Genomic DNA, 22109 nt, shown 5'->3' with positions numbered 1-22109 from the left:
AACTGAGCCAAATCATGCATGGTTGACTGGCAAAAAGAGAAAGAACGAGTGACCTAAAGTTGGAAAGTTTGATATTGAGTTGGAAGGCTCCAACATGCCCAGATTGTTCCTCAAGCATGATGAAGGGTCTTTGACCTGAAACTCAATTCCACAGGTGGTGCCGGACCTGCTTCTATTTCTTTTTTATGATTTCAGATATAGAATAGTGAGAATGTCAACCCACTTATGCTTTTCAATGCAACATAATCATGTGACCAAATACTTTTGGGGGTGGGGGGGAAGGCTGATTGAAAAGAGTGACTAATCATCTCATTCATAGTTTGTCATTTGGGGGAGCTCATCAATTTTGAACAGCTTGGAAACTGAGCGAGCTTGCAGCAAGGTGATGCAGAAGGAGAGAGAAAACCTATCGCAGCAACGGGCTAAAAATCTATTTCTGCCACTCTTCTTGGATTCGCAGAAGTAACACCAGTGAAAAGTGAGTGTATGATTTTGTTTTCCAGAGCAGCCCGTATTGATCCCTGAAAGGATGACTGCTCCGTGTGACAGGGGGAATAAACTTCATGAATGATAGGTTGGCGCCTACCTCTAATCTCAGCTTTTGAGATACCATTCCAATGTCAGCACTGACAAACACAACTCTCTTTGAAGTGCTAGGATCTTCTACAACAAAAGCGCGACTGTAGAGTCGAGTATGGAGTCCTGCAGCAGTCTGTTCTGGATTGGCATATCCCATCTGCATACAAACAAAAATAAGTATTGACCATATACAAAGAATAAGCCAGCATCCATGTGTTTCATTTGATTTAGATAATGAATGGTATTTATAATTACTACTCAATGCAAAATATTATCCAGCTACACAATCTCATTCCTAATGCAATGACTTACAGACATTTTAATCAAGATTGATAAATATTTATTCAATTTTAGATTAAAGAACCTGTAAGAAATAGGAAATAAATTAGATCACTTTGATCCCGCTTTACCATTTAGTAAGATTATGGTTGATGTTCTTCAGCTACCTTCTCAACCTATCACCATCTTCCTTAATTTAACTCAAAAAATTAAACTTAATTCAAAAATGATTAATTTAAGAATCAATTTATATAAGTTTTAACCTTGAAATATACACAGTGATTGATTATCCATCAGCGAAAAATTCTAAAGGTTCAGAATTCCAAATGAAGAAATTGTCTGCCCTTCATTCCAGATTCTCCAAACAGAAGAAAGCCATTCCTGATAACCAAGCTATTGACCCCTTGATGGCTTATGGCTCCAATCTTGCAGAGAAAACATTCCAGTCAAAACATAACTGTTGGAATATCCCTGTATTCTCATGTATTTGTGCGCATAGATCTGTTTTACTTCCAACAGAGTTAGGTTGTAACTGGGTGCCACATGTTAAGAGGCAGAGATCTTCAGTACGGAAACAGGCCCATCAGCCATTCTGGCCAAGATAGTCCCATTTGCCTGTGCTCTGCTCATATCCTCCAAAGCTTCCCTACTATGTACCTGTTTAAATGTCTTTGAAAGTAACAATTGTCCCTGTGTCTACCACTTCCTCTGGTAGTTCATTCAGTTCACCCACCATTCTCTGTGTGATGAAGGTGCCCCTCGTGTCACTTTTAAATTTTTCCTCACTCACCTTAAATCCATGTTCTCTAGTTTTAGATTCATCTACTCTAGTGGTGGTGGGGGGGGGGTAACAACTATGGCTATTTTTCTATATCCACATTCCCTCATGATTTTATAAACCTCCATCAAACTCTTCCATTCCAGGGGATAAAAGATCCCAGCCTAACCTAATAATTCTAGCCTACCAGCCCCTTTTTTTGAAGGTTGGAACACCTTTCATAAAGAATCTCTGCATACATACAGTATTTTTTTTTTTTACTTTCAGTGGTATGTGCAGGTGGACGTAACTCACGTAGGTCATAAGTTGAGGAATGTCTGTACCTTGAGGAAGGCCTCAGGCCCGAAGCATCAGTACTATTTAGTTAACTCCTATGGATGCTGCAAGACCGGCTGAGTTCCTCCACCATTTCTGTGTGTGTTTTACTACAATCACGGCACCAGCAGACTTTTGTGGTTTGCTGTGTTTATTCTCGGGTGCGACAACCATGCAACTTATGTGGGCAGTTAACCTCTTGGCCTCAATGACTGAAACTTCTCCACACATGACAAACTGCTGGAGCAAAAATATGTGTACACCCCTTACATAAATCATTTAAACCACAGGTAGGTCACAAATAAGAAGGTTAGTGTAACATCAGCTTCACTTGGAGGACGAGGATACCTACTCCGGTTCTAGAGCCTTTAGTAAGCTCGACAAAGAATGCCGACGCACTCCACTGACTGACCATTGGTCTCCATGGGTCCTGCTTGCCCTGAAGAATCCCTCAAGCTTTTCCTTGTTCAGCCCTTTAGCAAATGCTGGCTGGAGGAGAACAATCATTTCCAGCCATGATCCCTCTGGCCTCAGAAGAATGCACGTCAAACTCACCTGAATCGTACCCGAGTTTAAAGGATTAAATTATTAAAACAGATTGCATACTCTTGGCCTTGTGTCCTCTACTACTGAGGTATATATAAGAGAGAGGGGTGATCCAACTATGACCTTAAAAATGGGAAAAGGTAAGATTTATATAAAGAAAACATTTCCTCTGAGAGGGAATCCAGAACAAGGGTGGAATGGGTTGCAGGGCAGGGAGATGTGATGCATGGCATTGGAAGTCATAGAAGCACACTGGCTCAAAGAAACAAACACACCAAACAGCTCTGAAAACAACAGATCATACCAAAGGTAGGTTTGCTATTGGCCCAGTGCAATCAGCTCGTCCAGCACCGATCCTGTAATAGCTTGAGGGCACTTCAGCTGATTCTGTATCTGAAACACAAGTCAAGGAGTTTAGAAGAGGCATCATGCACAGTGGACAATAATGTTAGCTGTCATCTCCGAATATCCCATTGTAAAGTATCAGAATGACAATGTTTGGAATATCATTATGGAGGTTGCAAATGTAGGTGACTGGAAGAGAAAATATCCTCTTTGTAAGGAGTTTGTACATTCTCCCCATGTCTGCATGGGATTCAGGAAGTGCCTTGCTGAAGGAAATTGCCCCATCAGGGTTTTCCAGGTGAGAACCACTTTCTTTCAGGTCACCACAAAGTTCCTCTTCTGCTTCCCTTATTTCAAGTGAAACATTGTACAACCACCCATCTCCTCTTGTATGGACCACAAGGGCATTGACCAGGCTGAACTAGGAACTCACAACCTGTCTTCAAAATGGAGTTTTTTTTTCCACAAGATTGCCAGCTGGTCATGTTCCAGTCCCAGCTGCTGAACTCCAGAACTGAATTCTCTCTTTCGCAGAGAAAATCACATGACCCTCTTCGAGCAGCCAACTGCACTCAGACAGACTGTGGCTCCGGACCTAATCTTCTGAGTTCGTTCATCTGTTGCTTTCCAAAACAATAATCCATTACTCCACAGCATGTCCAATTAACACTTACTTGCAAAATCCTTATTGGCATTCTTCAAAGATTTTGCAAAGGCACTCAGAGTCTGGCTTGAGCAGAGCTCTGGCATTTTAAATGAGATCTGTTTTGAAGTGTTTGTATCTGTATGTGTCCGACACTAAAAAACCTGACGTAATTTATCTCCTCTAAAACATATCTATACATAATATAAAATATAACCATCTGTCACATGAGAAACTGGAGCAAACAATGAGAGGCAGGAGAGACTCAGTGGGTCAGAGAGCATTCATGGAGATAAATGGGCCATCAACGTTTCAGGACAGGACCTTCGATTGAGAACATCCGCCTTCAATGAAAGGCTGGAGGAACCCCCCAAGGGCCAGAAAAGAGTAATAGCAGCAAGCGTGGAAGAACCTGCAGCATAGAGAAGTAAGTGGAAGTGCCGCCGAAGGTCTCACCCCATTGGAGTTTACAGGTCCAGAATGTTGCATCTTCAGTAAGGGAGCTCCATCTCCCAAAGTTCTGGTGTGTGTGGCAAACGTTGATTGGCGTCTACCCAATTAACTGCTTCTTTAATTTTGGGGAGGTCACCGTTATCTTAAAGCATGTCATGCAATTTACTGAGTCTTGCCACAATAAAAGCACATTCCTTTCTTGTTTTAATTCCAGTGAGTTCATATTATGCTCTAGAGTCCATGAGAAGTAAGAAATATACGACACTGGCAATGAGAATGGATACCTGCTCTGAGAGGCATCAGTGGAACTGGTATTTGTGTGGCTTAAAAGGAGTAAATTCCGACTGATTAAGTAGCACTTAAAAAGGGCTTAAGGGAAGAGTATAAATTAGGCACATCTGAAAAGATAGAAAATATGACAGAATGCAATGACTTCAAGGCCTATAATTCCCATAGGGCGAAATAGGTGAAGGACAAAAATGCAATTTAAAAAAAGCTGGGTGGGCTCGGACCTTCACACATTGGTTAACCTGATAGCTTTCATATAATGCTGCCGACACCTTGTTTGATAAAGTATTTGTAAAATTAATGTCACATTTTGGTCCAGTATTATCAGAAACATTTCAGAATCACATCATCAGATGCCCGGAGCCAAATTAGTGATTCCAAGGCGACTTTGAGAGACCGAGTACTGCAATTTCATGGATTGTGCCCAAGGTAGATTAGTGCGTAGATTAATTGATTTGCAGATGCAAGTGTTCAATCATGAGGGGAAATGGCCAGAGGAATAGTATATGGAATACAGCCTGGCTGAGGTGCCGCATTTAATTGTCAAACCAAAGCTCCAGAGTTGCGCCAGGCATTGACGAGAATACATTTGGAGTATTGTGTGCAGCTCTGATTGGGGTGTATATCATTGAGCTGGACAAACTGCAGAAAAATGTTGCAAGATGGTCATCTGGACTGGAGGTCTTCATTTACAAGGAGAGGCTGGAACATGTTTCGGTGAGGAATAGAAGACCGAGGGATGATTTATAGAGGTTTTTTAAAAAAATAGATAATCAGGACATAGATAAAGTATTCTCTTTTTCCCCAGGTAGGGCAGTCAAAATTTAAAACCCAGATGGGAAAGGTTTAAGTGTGGTCTAAAGGCCAACTTTGTTCACACAGATGGTGCTAGGTTTATGGAAGGAGCTGTCAGGGGAAGCTGTAGGCATGAGGACAATTATGATGTTGAAGACATTTAAGCCACTACTTGAATAGGACACATTTGGAGGGATATGGACCAAATGCAGGTAAGTGGCACTAGCTCACTGACCATCTGGTCAGCATGGATAACTTGGGCCAGTTTCCGTGCTGTATACCTCTATGCCTCTATGCCATATGTTAAATTTGAAATTGTGAGCAATGAGGGAGGGAGCGTAAATTTTAGTCCATTGGTTTGAAATGGGTTTTTTTCAATGTAAGAAGTATTAGGAATAAGGGAGAGGAACTGAGAACATGTATCAGTACTTGGAATTATGATGTTTTGGCAGTTACAGAGACGTGGATGACGCAAGGACAGGATTGGCTGATGCAGCTACTAAGCTTTAGATGTTTTAAAAGGTTGTGGGGGGGGCGTGAGTAACAGAGAGGTGGAGCACATTTTTGTAGACAGAGTCATGACTCTGTGGAAGTCAATACCTCAGGCGGCTGTGGAAGAGAGGTCATTGGGTGTATTAAGGCAGACTTTAGGCCCTTTCAGATTGGACAACAGTCCAAATGTAAAGGCGGAGAACCTTCACCAAAATGCATAATCACCTACCTCTCTGAACATGTGGAGGTGGTCTCCAAGCCACATAATAGATTCACAGCTGCAGAAAGGGAGGACATGGTGGAGGAATTGTCTACCGAGTCAGTGTAGGTGGAACAGGAAGGGAGTGATCGCGCTATTGGGAATAGGCCCCCCAAATAGCCCTCGAGACACAGAGGAGCAGATACGTAGGCAGATTTTGGAATGGTGCAGAAATTAAAGGGTTGTTGTTATGGGAAACTTCAATTTCCCAAATAAAGACTGGCACCTCCTTATTGCATGAAGGAATAGATGGGGCATAATTTGCCATTCCTAATACAGTATGTGAACAAGCAGACTGGGGGAGAGGCCATGACTACATCTAGTACTGGGTCAAGTGCACACCTCTCAGCGGGCGAGCATTTCAGTGAAAGTGACCACAATTCCTTGACTGTAGGATAGCTATGGAGAAGGATAGGAGTCAACAAAATGGTAAAGTATTTAATTGAGGAAGGGCTAATTATGATGGGATTAGGAAGGAACTGGTGAGAGTAAACTGGGAACAGGGTTCTCGGGGAATAGCAGAAAACTAATGTGGAGGATGTTTAGGGATCACTTACATGAGGTTCTGGATATATTTATCCCACTGAGATGGAAAAGATTGAAGGACAAGCATGGTTGACAAAAGAGGCTGGACAGTTAGATAAGAGGAAGAAGGAAACATACATAAGGTTTAGGAAGCAAACAAATAGGAAGATCTCGTGAGGATTATATGGTGGCCAGGAAGGAATTTAAGAAAAGACTTGGGAGAGCTAGAAGGGAGCAGGAGCAGCCCTTGGCAAGTTGGATCAAGGAAAAACCTAAGGCACGAAGAACAGAAGGATGATGAGAGTAAAGGTAGAGCCACTTAAGGATAAAGGAGGTAACATGTGCCTGGAGGCAGAGGAGGTTGGAACGGTCCTAAATGAATATTTTGTTTCAGTGTTCACCAGAGAGTGGGTTTTGGTCAATGTATAGAACAAGTTTATGTGCTGGGGCACGTTGAGGTTAAGAAAGAAGTACTGAATCTTCTTAAAAATTGATTGATAAGTCCCCGTCCGGATAAGATGTACCCCAGGTTACTACAAGAAGCAAAGAAAGAGATTATTCTGATGTTGCAATGATCTTTAAGTCCTCCCTGAATGCAGTGGAGGTACTGGTGGATTGGAGAACAGCAAAAGTTTGAAAAAGGTAACAGGGATAACCCTGGGAATTATAGACCAGTGAGCCTTGCATCAGGGATGGGCAAACTATTGGACAGGATTCTTAGAGATAGGATTTACAAGCTACTTAGAGAAGTACAGTCATCTCAGGGATAGTCAAACTATTGGACAGGATTCTTAGAGATAGGATTTACAAGCTACTTAGAGAAGTACAGTCATCTCAGGGATAGTCAGCATGGCTTTGTGAGGGGCAGGTCATGTCTCAGAAGCCTAATTGAGTTTTTTGAGGAAGTAACAAAATAAATTGATGAAGGTAGGGCAGAGACGGTATGTGTGGTGTATATGGATTTTAGTAAGGCATTTGACAAGGTCCCCCAGGGTAGACCCATTCAGAAAGTCATGAGGCAAGGATCCATGGAACCTTGGCTGTGTGGATTCAGTATTGTCTTGCCTGTAGAAAGAAAAGAGAAGTTAGATAGAATGCATTCTGCCTAAAGGTCAGTGACGAGTGAAGCTCAGCAGGGATTTGTTCTGGGCCCTCTGCTCTTTGTGATTTTTATAAATGACTTGGATAAAGAAGTAAAGAGATGGGTCAGTAAAGCTACAGATGACACCAAGGTTAGACTTGTTGTGGATAGTGTAGAAGGTTGTCGTAGCTACAATAGGATATAGACAGAATGCAGAATTGGGTGGAAATGTGGTAGATAGTTTTCAATCCAGATGAGTGTGAAGAGACACATTTTGGAAGGTCAAACTTGAAGGTAGAATGTTTAATGGTAGGATTCTTCACAGTGTGGAAAAACAGAGGGACCTTGAGGTTCAAATCTATGGATCTCTCAAGGTTGCAGTGCAGGTTGATAGGGTAGTTAAGAAGGTTTATGTTTTGGTGGACTTTATTAGTTGAGGGATTGAAATTAAGAGATGTGAGGTAATGGTGCAGTGCCACGAAATTTTGGTTAGACCACACTTGAAATATTGTGCTCAGTTCCAGTCACTTCATTGCAGAAAGAATGTAGAAGCTTCGGAGAGGGTGCGGAGGAGATTTATCAGGATGTTGCCTGGATTAGGGAACATGTCTTATGAGGCAAGGTTAACAGAGCTCATTTTTTTCTCTTTGGAACAAAGAAGGATGAGGTGACTTAATAGAGGCCCACAGTATTATGTGAGGCACCTGTTTCCAGGGGTGACAGTAGCAAACACCAGAAAACATCTGTACAAAGTGAAAAGAGGAAAGTATAGGGGTAAATTTTTCTTTTATACAGAGAGTAGTTGATGTCTGGAATGCATTGCCAGTTGGTGGTGGTGGCTGGTACAATAGGGACATTTAAAGATTCTTAGACATGCACATGGATGCAAGTAAAATGGCTGGTCATGGGTGTGAGGTGGGGAAGGTTTAGAATTGCTGAATTGGTTTATATAGGTCGGTGTAACATTATGGGCCAAAGTGCCTTTTCTGTGCTGTTATGTTCTGAGGGGGGTTATGAGAGAATGCTGCAATAAAGCAAGAGCAGTCAAATCTTCATTGGCCCCTGGACTTCAGAATAGACATTAGAAAAATTCTCTTAAAAATTTGAAGTGTCTTTTGGCTAGTTCTGCTTGGCTCGATAAATGCAACGACTGAGGCTGGCTCACTCCAAAGAAAGCAGCCAATCATAGTGCTGACTGTGGAATTGCTGTAAGCTTAAAGCAAATTCCATTGAATCCACAATAAAACTTTTGTCTTAAGTATGCTACACCGCTAGTAAGATGTCCATCTTCCATGGATTGTTGCCGTTCTTAACAGGGGTCAACTAATTGCAATGAAATTGAAGATGTAAGAAGAATGCCCCTTAAGGCAGTGGCAGAACAAGTGATGCATCACATCAAGGTGGCAGAGGAAGGAATGTCACGGGGAGGGTCTGCTTACATTCAGATGCTCAAGTTGGGTTGGGCGGAAACTATTCCAAGACACCTTGGCAAAGACCAAAGGGGAAAGGAGAAGTCTCGAAAAAAAAAGAGAAGCAATAACAAACAGCACAGAAACACAGAAGTGACTTCCACAGCCCTGAAAATGAGCAAGGGATGAATTAAAGATCCAAAATGGACAAGTACACCTGCTAGGATGTCAGTCAAAATGAAACCGGTGAGATACTGCGCGTGTAGTCCTTTGGAAAAAGGAGGCAAGAGTGAACAGGTGAAAGCAGTGTGCAAGGTCTCAAAAGAATAAGAAACCTGCAATGGATTTGAAGCTGTTATTATTTACTAAGTGCCTGTAGTTTCTGAAAGCAACTGGATGGTGTCGACCTAAAATGTCAATTTGCCATATCCCTCAGCAGATGCTGCCGGACCCATTGAGCTCTGCTAACAATTCAATTTTTGCTCCAGATTTCAGTGTCTGCAGGCTCCTGTGAATCACAACTTAAGTTCATGGGTAAATTTCTAATGTATACAAGTTCATAAATTGAACATGTTCACTTATTTCTAACGAACGGTTTATTCTTTCTTTTCTGAAGTACTGTGGTGTTGGTCAATGGCTCGAATACTCTCGTTAATATGTGTAACTGTTACTTGAAGTTTAGTGCGGCTATTATGTCTTTTGGTATATGGTTAGCCAGATTCAAGGACAGTTTATTTCCCTCTTCGGTTATCAGACTTCTGAATGAACCCAAAATAGTAAAGTTATGTGTCTTTACTCTGCACCAACTGATTTTTTTCCCGCCATAACTCTGAACTTTGTACTCTTAGACTGTGACTTGGCTGTTCTACTACATACAAGATGCCTGCTGGTCTACTTCGTCAAGCAACCTCTATCACTGCATTTTCAATGTATTTGATTATAAACTTGAATTTGAACTTAACATAGCAATTTTATATGCAGTATGCTTCAGTTCTGAGCCCACTTCCATGAATATAGTGTATTCCTTGAGCTTAATCCTAGCTGTACCATGAGACAAACTACTCGAGTTAACTCGTGGCCTATTCTAGCATCAATCAGAACTCTGATGCAAAGCAACTGACTGCACTTTAGATGTCAGCTGTGTATCAATTGGAAAGACCCTGATCAGAAAAATGAATATTATAGAGTCCCACATGTCAATTAAGCTATTCCTCCAAAGCATTCAGGGTCCCTGGAGATGTGTGTTGTTTGCTGACATAGAAGGCAGGTAATTTCCAGCTCACAGACCAATCCATTCCCTACTCATTTTCCATATAACCCATAAAACATCTCCCCTGCACTCCCATTGACACCTTCAACATTCTGCATTCACCCACAGGAAAAAGTGATCAACAGTGACCAATCAATCAATCAATCAATCACAGGGAGAATGTGCAAACTCCACAGAGAGCAAAGGTCAGGATTGAACTTGGGCACTTCGGGCAATGAGGCAACAGCTCCACGAGCTGTGTCATTGTGCTGCCTTGAGCAGAGACCTGTCAGATCTCTCAGATGATTGCAAAATGATCTGACAGTATCATTCAATTAAGGCCACAGGATTCCTCCTGGACAATAGTGAGTCCTCCATAAACATTATTAAAAGATTTCAGGCATTTAGCTCATTGTTGCCCATGGGTTCAAACTGTGAGCATTTAAATCATGTTAATTGCTACTATCCTTCAGAAGTACTTCTTTTGCTGAAATAATTCAGGTGATGATGTACACCAGTGAAAGCTTTTCCATCACATCAACTGACGAAGTCCAAAACCAGCAATTCCCAAGAAACTCGGCATACGGAGTTGTTCAAGGGGTGGAACTTTAAATGGACTGCAGATACATATTATTATGAAAGTCTAATATCTTGAAACCTTCATGCTGCTTTTGTCTACCATCTAGTCCATGAGATGGTATCTTAGTGACTACAAAGGTAGTGAAAGGCACTCGTTAGACAAAGGAAATTCAAAACTTCTGTAGTATGTTTCCTATGACAATGGTATGTTCAAAAGGGGCAGAATTTTGTCCTTGAGAGTTTTCCCTTTAAATAGAACTGTGATTGAATAATGTTGGACATATCCATTTAGAATTAGTTGAGTTGAGAAAGTGGGTTTCAATAAGTTGCGTTCTCTATCAGTTCCCTGCCCCCCTCCAATCTGAGGATCCAGGCCCAATGTTTCTTGAAAATTCCCCATGCTAGTAGATGAGGTGACTAACAAAAAGGTGCATGGAATGCTTGCCTTCATTCTTCTGGGCATTGAGTACAAGAATCAGAAAGTCATATTGGAGCTATATAAAACTTTGGTTAGGTCACTCTTGGAAGACTGTGTGCAATTTTGGACATCCTTGAATTAGAGCGAATAAGCTATGAGGACAGGTTGGGCAAACATGGATCGTATGACTGCGTGGCTGGGTACAACAACAGCACCATCCGCAAATTTGCTGACGTTACCACGGTAGTAGGTTGTATAAAAGGGAGTGATAAGTCAGCATAGAGGAAGGAGATTGAAAACTTGGCTGAATGGTGCACCAACAACAACCTCGCACTTGATGTCACCAAAACCAAGGAGCTGATTGCGGACTTTAGGAAGGGAAAACCAGAGGTGTACGATCCAGTGATCATTGGACAATAAGAGGTGGAGAGAGTGTGCAAATTTAAGTTCTTTCGAGTCACTAATGGCATTGTGGGGAAAAAAGCATGCGAGTGCATCTACTTCCTCAGGAGTTTGAGGAGGTTTAGTATGACATCAGAAACCCTGACAAATTTCTACAGAAGTGTGGCGACCAGCTGCATCATGGTCTGGTATCAGGACACCAATACCCTTGACCATAAAGCCCTGCAAAATGTTGTGGACATGGCTTAGGGGATCACAGGCAAAAACCCTCCCCACTATCGAGAACATATTCAGGGAACCCTGTCATCGGAGAGCAGCAGCAATCATCAAGGATCCACGCCACCCAGCACACACTCTGATCTCGCTCCTACCATCAGGAAAGAGGTGTAGGTGCCACAAGACTCGCACCACCAGGTTCAGGAACAGCTCCTGCCCCTCCACCATCAACAACAAACTCAATCAGGGACTCATTTCAGGACTCTGAATTGTGAACTTTATTGATTGTTTTATTCTCTCTGTATTACAGATTATTTACATTTCTTTATTTATTTACGAGTACATTGAGCACAGATTTTTTTTGCAGTACCAGTAAGTGATAATTCTGCCACGGCTGCAGGAAAAACAATGTCATACTTTGACAATAAATCTGAAATCTGTTTTCTCTGAAGCTTTGGAGGCTGAAGTGTGACCTCACAGATGTTTTTAAATTGAGAGAGGCACAGATTGGACACAGACAGAATCATTTTCCTTGGGTGAAAATGTCACATGCTGGAAGACATACATTTAATTGTTTTTAAACAGAGAGGACTGGTACCTGGAATGGGCAGCTGGGGAGGGGGGGGGGGGGTTAGTAGAAGAAGCAAATACAACAGTAGCATTCAAGAGTCTTCTGGATATATACGTGAATATACCAGAAATAGAGGGATGTATATCATATGGTAGCAGCGGAATATAGGCTGCATGTTCAGCACAGATATGATGGGCCGAACAGCCTGTTCCTGTTCTGTGCTCTCTCTCTCAACTCACGTGGAAACCATCTCAACATCCTTGACCAATTAACAAAATTGATCAAATCATACTTGATAAATCAATTGTGAAACACCACGTGGCATTGTTCATACCCAAGAAGCAGTTTGCCCAAGGTTCAGTCCAATATCTCCCAAAAAAATAGATTATTGAGTCAATGATTGATCAGAGGTTGCTTGGGAATTACTTTCCACACATTGACCCTTGTACTATCACTTTGGAACCAAACATTTCTGGAATGATTCAAGTTTAACCAAGAGATATTAAAATGTCACTCTGGTATCTCGCATTTTTGATGACATACTTCACCCAAAGTTTACACTACATCTCAATAGTGAAATATCACACCTGTCACCATCCCACAACCCTTCTTACCAGCCTTTGATCTTGATTTATCTGCAATGAAGAAAACTGCAATGATGGCCACCGTGACTGCCATCAAGAGGACAAACAGAAGAGTGCAACACGCTGCCAAGGATGAAGAACTTTTAGAACCCATTCCGCAGATCCAATCTGATGTGAACTAAAACAAACAGATCCAGTTAAAGTAACTTACACCTCCCACAAGCCTCAATTTGAATCACACCAGCAATGGCCAAGTTGCGACATGGTAAGGGTTGACACCACTGACATGTGACAGACGGGAAATGAATGGAACACATTGGTGTTGCAGAGAAATCATCTATATTCACTGCAAGTTGCTTTGTCGGTTCACAGGATGTAGGCAGTATTGGCTGAAACACATCTATTTGTTGCCACAGGTTTCTCTTAAGGGGTAGGGATATGGTGGAGAACCTACAAAAGTGGCAGCTCTTGTTAGTGTGAAGAATGAAAATTAAACTGCTTGTAGGTATGGGTTTCTTGCGGCCAATTCAGGAAACGTAGCCTATTTATGCTTGAATAAAATAAAACGTGATGGGATTTATTCAAATGATAACTTGAGGATATTTTTCAAATTAAAAATAGATTTTTCACCAGATGCTTCACTCAATAGACTGACAGTGGGGGCTTGGTAATAGGTGGTTTCACACTGATACACTCTCTCCGTACTGGGCACCCCCTACGCCGGGACCTCCCACACCGACGGCCCCTCCCCGTGCCGGGTGACCCCACGCTAAGGGCCCTGCTCTGTTGCAGGTCACCCCACACTGACGGCCCTGCTCCATGCTGGGTGAGTTACTGTATCATTTTGGCTATTCAGTTTGGTCATGCACTGTTAGTCTCTCTACTGAAGTCCCACATCCACTAACAATGTCTGTATTTGGTTGCCCCATGGTTGCAGTTGACATCTGTGCCTCTTTCTGCATGGTTTTCCTTTGGGGTAGTTGCACTCCAAGAGCCTTAGTCTGCTGCCCATTGGTTCTTGCCATACAGGCACATCCCATGCCATTGACAGGATTACTTTGCGCTGGGTGATTGCAGAATCATTCAAAACTGTGTATTGGAGGGTCCCACACCTTCTTATCACTTCATTAAGAGATGACTTGGAATTTAAGTTTAGCTGTTTGAATGGTGTTCTAATTATTGGATTTCATGTATTATGAATGCTACTCCATACAAATTACTCAGGGCTTTGCAATACTCGGATTCAGCATCTTCCTTTCTTGTCACGTGTACAATCACTTTCCCAAACATAAATTTACTTGGTTATCTAAACCAAAGCCTAATAGGGTGCTGTGATTTTGTTCCTCAAACACAAATGGTATCCTTATCAAGTAGTTAAAGCTACAAGTTTGTTATCCTTTGCCTAGTATCAAAGCTCCTTTTTCTTTCAGAGCACATTGACACTTCCATGAACCCAGAATAAATATTCACTTGAAATGCACATCTCAGAATATTATCGATATCACAAAGCTAAATAATGCCATGATCTGGGGGGGAAAACCCCCTTGGTCAAATCTTCAGGCTCTATTAAAATAAATACCAAGGATGGGTCTATTCAGGAAACATTAATGTCTCATGCATAGAAATCATGCAATTCTAGGAATTGACATGCATATGCAAAGGCAAATGCAAAGGAAAATGCTCTTTAATTTTAAAATCATGTTTAGCTGATAACCTTAATGCAAGTTAGAAATCTTAGTGAAGATGGTTAGCTGCCAGTCCAGAACATTGATTAGACTTCAAAAGGATAAATTCTAATCCTGAAAATAGATCAACCATTTATTAAGAAATACAGTAACTGCTCTTTTGACAATAAAGAGTAGCAATAGATGACCTACAATCCATCAGAATCACTTTGAAGATTGGATCAAAGTTTTACCCTACAAGACCACAAGCTTGTAAAAAGCCATCATATTTAATCAATAATCTTACCTTAACCACGGTAAGTTATCCTGAACCTTTACTTCAGCAACGAGAATCTATGGTGTCAATGCTTCAGTGCAATGAGATGTAGTGAATGTTTCCTTAGTGGTGACTGCACATTGCCCTAAAACTGATTAGATAACCTTCAGTAATAACGCCACAATTACAGACCAACAACATCTGGTTTTCAATTATTTGAAGCAATTGAAGATAAAGGGATTGCTTCCAAATTATATTTAAAAAAATCAACTTGAAAAGATCAAATGTACATTGAAACAATGAGTTCCCATTCGAAGTGATTTAATGAAAACAAATAATTAAAGGAATCTTGAACTTGTTTATTTTTAACCATTCAAGTTACCTTAGTTCCTATTCCAGATAGTGAGGCATTATCAGCTTGATAAAGAGAACACATTTAACAATTTTGCTGAGGTCTGTGTTATTATCAAAAGGGTAAAGTCAGTACAACTTGCAAGTTGAACCTGTGTTTAGCTACAGTAAAACTGAGTAAGAATCTTTGCCCCATGCTTGGAATGCTGGCAGTTTATGATCAATTCAGGACAAAGGCAACTGCTGAGGTCAGGATCTCTTCCCCATCCCCTGAGGTCCTTGATAAGATGGTGATGAGCCACATTCTTCAACCTTCTGTAGTTTCCAGAGGAAACTACACACACTGCAGCGTTTGAAGGGAAGTTAGGGACTAAACCTATTGAGAAATTTGCAATTATGGTCTTATCTTGTATCTGTTCCATCTGTGGGTGTTGAAATATACATCCATGAATTGTCCATTAACTATTCAAAGTACATTCTCAAGAGAGTTCTAGAAAGCATTGCAATGGATCACATTTAGAAGGTAAAGACGGTGAAGCCAAAACAGAGATTGGAAAAAGGGCCTAGGTGGTGTCATGTCATTAGCTGATCCATCAGATGCAGATACACTGCTCCGTTGAGGTCACTGATTTTTAATCCATGCACCGATGCTGTGAATGCTAATCTAACAGCAATGAAATTTAAAAAGCAAGTTTGGTTTGTAATACACTTATTGCTTATTTGTATTCTCCTTCCTGCTAAACTGTCCCTCCACCTCCACCCCAACTTTCTGACTGTTACAAACGTACCTGAAGAATCCACTTCTTTTAAAAACTGATATTTGGAAATGGTAGGCTCTCACTTTGAACAAAGAACGAGCTTCAAAAGGACAAATGTAAAGGCAAGGTCCGACTTGTTTGACATGAAAGTAAGTAATCAATTCCATAGATTGAATGCAGTTGAAATAATCCCACATTATTTATCACTGTTAAAGTATATTGATAAATCAAGTCATGGAGGGAAAAAAAACTCTTATCTGTAGTCCATCACATTGTTTGAAGCTTTGTATTGTGAAATAAATTATTCTGATGTAAAGTCCAAAGTCACCTGGTCATGAGTCACATTTTCAGATCTTCACTTATGACTTGGCCAGTATATCACAAAGATATTCCTCACAAGTTCAGTCTACAGATCCATATCGAAAACAAATGATTAAGATATTATCATGATGACTTGCTAGAACTACAGTATTAACAGGAGTAGGCAATCTTTGTGTTTGATCATCCATTTCGTTTATGGCATTGCACAATCAAATCTTAGGACTTCAGATTCTCAGTTAAAGTTTGAGGTAATGAAGCTTATATTTCAACATCAATTAAGTTACCTTCCCATGGAAATGTTATAGGAATGAAAATAAGTAGTTAACTGGAATACTTTGGATATTTTTATACATTTTAATTGGGGTACTTTGCATGACTGTCAGAACCACACCATTTACAAATTGACTGATGATACCACAGTAGTGGGTTGCATAAAAGGGGTGACGATAAGTCAACATACAGGAAGGAGGAAGATTGAAAATTTGACTGAATGGTGTTCTAGCAACTCGCTCAATGTCACCAAACCAAGGAGCTGATTATAGACTTCAGGAGGAAAACCAGAGGTGTATGATCCAGTGATCTTTTGGGGGGGGGGGGGGTAAGAAATCAGAGCTTGGGAGCCATTATCTTGGAAAACATTTCCTGGACTCAACATATTAATATCATCATGAAGTATGAACTTCAGGAGTATGCAGAGATTTGGTCTGACATCGAAAACTAAATTTCTACAGACGTGTAGTGGAAAGTGTGCTGACTGGCTGCATCACGGCATGGTGTGGGGGTGGAAAGCCCTGCTAAAGGTAGTGGGCACAGCCCAGTACAATACAGGCAAAACTCTCCCCACCATCGAAAATGATCTACATGGAACACTGCTGTTGGAGAGCAGCACCGTTCTAGACATACCGTCAAGAAGGTAGTCATACTGATTTGATCTAGTCGGAAATTTGAGATGCATTGCATTTTACCAGTGCATACAGAGATCAAAGTGAAAATAGCTATTCCATTCTCAACCCCAATAAAATTCATTTTAAACTGGTGAGGAAATTGTTTCTTTTGCACCTATTCCAATTATGCATATTTCATGCGATGATCTCCTCTCCACTTCGATGAGAATGTAGATTTCCCTCAGCCTCCTCTGTTGCAGAGAAAAGCCCCAGCCTACTTAGCCCATTTGTAGTTCAAGCCTACCAGTTGCTTTTTCCTAAAGCAGAAAGATCAGAATTGTATTCAATACACCCAGCACTGCCTCCCCTCATCCTTATGTCCCAGATCCTGTACTCATTGACCTAACAGGTGAAGACAAGCATGCCAAATGCCATCTTCACCAACCTGTGTCATGGAACTAATTACCAGTACACACAAGTCGCTCTGTTCTACTTCGCTTTCCAGGGCTCTCTTCTGTTTAATCTACCAAAATACAACTTGTACTTGCCAGAGTTAAATTCCAGGTGCCATCCCTTGGATCACTTTCCAAGTTCATCTAGCTCCTTTTACAACCTTCTGAATTGTCAACTTTTCCACCAATTTGGCGAAAATTACTAACCATACTAACTTTGTTGACATCATCTATATTACTAACCTGAATGTCAAACAGTGGAACTAGCACTGATCCCTGCAGCAAACCACAGGTCACATGTCTCCAATCTAAATTGACAACCCTCCCCTACCACCATCTCATTCCTAACATCAAGCCAATTGTTCAATTGGCTGGTTCACCCTTGACACCCTCTCAACCAGCCCATTATGCTAGCACCTCAAAGGCCTTGCAAAAGACAATGCCTTCCACCCTGCCCTCAATCTTCTTGGTCACCAATCAAATTCGAGACACATGATTTCCCATGCAGAAACCCATGATGGCCATCTCCAATCAGTCTTGTGCTTTTCCAAATGCAAGCACATCCTGTCTCTCAGAATTCCTTCCATAAACCTCCCTGTGAATGACATTAAGTTCACTAGCCTGTGTCCTCATCCTTTCTTCAATAATGGCACAACATTAACTACCATCCAGCTTCCAGGACTTCATCGAAGCCTCACACTGACAAATCTATTTGCTGGGGCTCCTGCAATTTCTTTCCTGGTTACACTGGACCAGGCTCTGGGGATTTATTGACCTTTGGATGTTTGAGGACCTCCAGCACCTCCTTTGCAATGAGAGAACCAGAGTGTAGATTGTGCAAAAATGGTTCAAGCCACACACTGCCCATTTAGAAGTCGACCCAAGATAATTGGAATTCTGAGACATTAAGTATATTTGAGGCTCAGAAATCCATTTAGATTATAGCAAAGAAGAAATTAAATGACTCTATAAGAAAGCAATGTTAACATTAAATCAGATCTATATGAAAGGCAGACTTGGCTCAAATGAATTTGAAATATACTTTTGATTATATTTATGTTCTTATCCAAAAGATTAACAATTCCAAATGTGTAACACTGCTTTGACACTGCACTGGAGTATCAACACAAATCTTTGTGTGCATCTCAGTACAATCTACATCCCTCCCACTCAAAGACACACCTTAGGCTATTTCACGTCAACCTCCACCATGAGGCCGGCTACAGGAGCAGATGGAAAACCAAGAACGTACCTTTCAGACAGCAGCCCTAAAAGGGTGCTCCAGCATCCCAGTCATATCCAGAGGCATCTTCATAGTGCTCTCCAGATCCGATGGAGGCGGGGCAGCTGGTGCCAAAGCGCCACCCATCATAAGTATGCGGCATAGCAATGGCCGTCTTCCTTACCCATAATCCCCAACACAGCTGGAACCACTTTCCCAGAACAGTTCCAGCTGTGTGAGGGATTATGGGTAGGGAAGACCACCATTGCTCTGCCACGTTTTGAGCAGCAGAGAGCGACCCCGAAACAGAAGCACCCAGTGATGTGCCGGAGCGGCTAGTGGGGCTGTCACAGCCTGCACCAGTTGCCCCCTGCTGATTGCCCCTGCTCCAGCAGTCAAGTAATGGGGCTGATGTAGTTATTAGCTCGCCCCTAAACAGCCTGTACATTCAGATTGATTGGCGGAGCACAGTGCTCCGCTGATTATCTCTCCAAGGGGTTGGATTACGCTGCTCGGAGGAGGCCGCCGCACATTCAGAGAGTTAAGTGGTTATGCGTTTTGGCGGAGGTTCTCCGCCTTTACATTTGGACCTTTGCCCTATCTGAAAGGGCCTCTTGTTTGCTACTAGAGCTGATAAAAAGCAAAGAAAGCACAAGAGAGTTGAGAGGGAAGACATTCTCTTTGGATATATTTTCTTCTGTCCTTTTTCCTTAATGAAGCACACTTCAATTAGAAAAATCTCAATAGCAAGCATAAAGTACTGATAAAACCTACAACTCAATATTCTCATTAAATTTTAATAATGTATTTAAAAGCACAACACAAGGAAAAAGCTTACATTTAAAGCTTTTTATTGTTCATCCTTCATAATTGTTTTACAATACAAATATCACCTCGTGTATTCACAAAACTACAGAAAAGAATTTTCTTTCACATAAAATACAGAATGGAGATCATATTTTGCAATAAAAAACTATTTCTCACATTGGCAAGAGTAGACTTCATTTTCACAACTTCTGATTTGGGTGAGATTTAAAGATTACATGCATTATTTGCACAAATATAATAAAATTTATAGAAATAGAGCATCTCTGCAGCTGATTTACCAACAAGTCAGAGGAGCATGAATATTTTGCTAGTATATTAACTTTGTACACAAATTTTACCTTCATTTAATGACTTGATATTTAAGAAAAATGCAAAATCTGTAAAAAGGAAGTCAAAAACCAGTTAGATTTGCTGCCATACTTCCCATTTATATAAAATAATTTACTTGTAATATAGCTAACAGGACATGCCCACAGTTGCCATCTTTTATTTTGCACCTAATATCTCAAAGTATTCAAGACATGGAGTGCAGAAACAATAGCTACAAAATTGAATGCTCACTGTTGAGCTTACATTTTGCAAATCTGCAACAGTTAATTATTAACTCAATACTCAAGGTAACATACATATAGGATTTTGAATTTTCATATAGTATATCTGAGACCATCTACTGACCATACAATCAGGACAAGAAAAGGCACTAGAAAACTATCAGTCAAAATTTCCACCCGGTGCTGATTTCATTCTTGCTATGCGTTTTATGCAGACTTCATCTTAGAACTTGAAAATTCTGTGAAGATTTGATTTGTCTTTTTTTGCACTGCCACGTTCATTTAACATAAATAACAAGAATGATTTTTAGAAAATATTTTTGCACTTAAAAAGTTTCTTTTGCTATATTGGTTCTAAAATACATACGGAACACAATCCTTGTATTCACCAACCATTTTATATAGCTAAAGATTTCCAAGAGAATGGCTTTAAGCCCAGTCTTTGGGGTATAAATTAGTGAAGATAAATTTCTGATTGGAAAAAAAATACAATTTATCCCAGACACCTTTGCAAACATAGGCTAAATAAACACTAGCTGACAGGACAATTGCCACTGATGCAGTTCATATCAAACACATTTACAGTGATTTTGTTTTATTTATGGCAAATATCAGAGACAAACAGACAATTAAACAAAAGATTATACAGTGCATGTCAACCACTTTTGTTCTATAGTCCTTTGGAAAGATCACAGTGCTGACCAGTTAATTGGAACACTTTAGTAAAATGAATGTTGCAAGACATGAATTAGCAGAAAGTTCAAAATGGCATCAGCTCAAAGGGATTTTTCAGCACTTTGCACAGTCTTCTAAATCACCTCATGTTATGTATCAGTCACTAATCTGCTATATTTATTTTTTTTCCCAAAGAACTGTGATGGAGATAATGAAGAAAATGGCAAATGGTATGTAAGAGGTACAATGCCTTGAACGTTGCTTTCCAAAAAACGAAAGAATTTATACCACCACACTTGGGATAGAAAATTAGTCCTGGGGTCTTCTTTTAATACCTTAAAACACAGGAATACAACTGTTAATTAAATGCTTCGCAATGATTTAAGTGATAAGTAGAGCAAGAAAATGAAATAAGGAACTAAAACTTTGGTTTGAGTGAGTCGCCTACTATTTTCTCAATGAGAAGCATTTTGTATCACTACTTCCACATTTTATGCCAGTTAACCAATTTCCCAGTTATTTGCCAGGGATATTCTTTATTACTTGCATGTTATTCCCTTTATTACTAAAGCTGCAAGTTGATCAGTACCATGATGAGCGTATGAAGACAACATTTCAGGGTCCTTGTATGTCAATTGTCAGGTAAAAATTCTATTATGATATTTGAAATGATCTAATCGAAGCACATGTTTGAACTTGTAATGGGGGTGATGCAATATTGCTCACTCCATGCGCTATTTACATTTTCACAAGTTTGGAAAATCAATCCAATATTTTTCAAGTTTGGAAAGTAGTTCCAAATTTGAAAGATCTTTTAAAATAATTTCTGATCCTAATTTCCTTATTTATAAGCTCTCAACTGAAAATAACAAAATAACGTATTACAAGGAATATCATATTTAATTAAATGATCAAAAGATATAGTTGATGGAATGACTAAAATATTTATTTAAATTGCGTATATTTTGTTACAAGAACAAACAATGAAAGTAGGTTTGTTTAATTCAAAAGAAAGGTGGGAACAAGATCTAAACACAATAATAGATTTTGCCAATCCTGTTGATCTACATAAAGAAGTTATGTCTAATACTATCAATGCAAGACATAGATTACTCCATTATAATTTTTCACGTTAATTGTATATCACATCTCAGTAACTGAGGAGATCAAATTTATCAGACGTGGAAAAAAAAATTGGAACTTCTTTCATTCCCCATGGTCTTGTTTGGGTTTCTGTAAGTAAATTTTTGCAATGAATAACTGGAGTGATTTTTCTGTTAAATCCTGAATTCTTGTTAGGAAATTTTGAAAGTGTTACTT

At 40.3% G+C, this 22109-nt stretch overlaps 2 protein-coding genes across 19 annotated transcripts in view; both read right to left on the bottom strand.

Moving 5' to 3' along the window:
* The window catches only part of asah2 (N-acylsphingosine amidohydrolase 2), a 77615-nt gene extending 62755 nt beyond the window's left edge, over window positions 1-14860 (bottom strand). The window contains exons 1-4 of one of the 2 annotated variants that reach the window (XM_069900672.1): window positions 14778-14860; window positions 12837-12984; window positions 2802-2890; window positions 587-736 (exon numbers count right to left, since the gene is read on the bottom strand). In XM_069900672.1, coding sequence (XP_069756773.1) covers window positions 587-736; window positions 2802-2890; window positions 12837-12960 — 363 coding nt within the window. In that variant the 5' untranslated portion in view covers window positions 12961-12984; window positions 14778-14860. Of the gene's footprint in view, window positions 1-586; window positions 737-2801; window positions 2891-12836; window positions 13173-14777 lie in introns of those variants that run through there. The other variant, XM_069900673.1, reaches the window with a different exon arrangement.
* A 4709-nt stretch (window positions 14861-19569) lies between these two features.
* LOC138744460 (phosphatidylcholine:ceramide cholinephosphotransferase 1-like) overlaps window positions 19570-22109 on the bottom strand; it is a 166775-nt gene continuing 164235 nt past the window's right edge. For 16 of the 17 annotated variants that reach the window (XM_069900661.1, XM_069900655.1, XM_069900657.1 and 13 more), the window contains one exon: window positions 19570-21124. In XM_069900661.1, coding sequence (XP_069756762.1) covers window positions 20939-21124 — 186 coding nt within the window. In that variant the 3' untranslated portion in view covers window positions 19570-20938. The remainder of the gene's footprint in view (window positions 21125-22109) is intronic. The other variant, XM_069900671.1, reaches the window with a different exon arrangement.

Source organism: Narcine bancroftii, chromosome 10 (genome assembly GCF_036971445.1).
Source record: "Narcine bancroftii isolate sNarBan1 chromosome 10, sNarBan1.hap1, whole genome shotgun sequence".
In the NCBI taxonomy this organism is placed as follows: Eukaryota; Metazoa; Chordata; class Chondrichthyes; order Torpediniformes; family Narcinidae; genus Narcine; species Narcine bancroftii.
The sequence above is the reverse complement of the archived record's forward strand: the minus strand, read 5'-3'. Positions and strand labels throughout refer to the sequence as shown.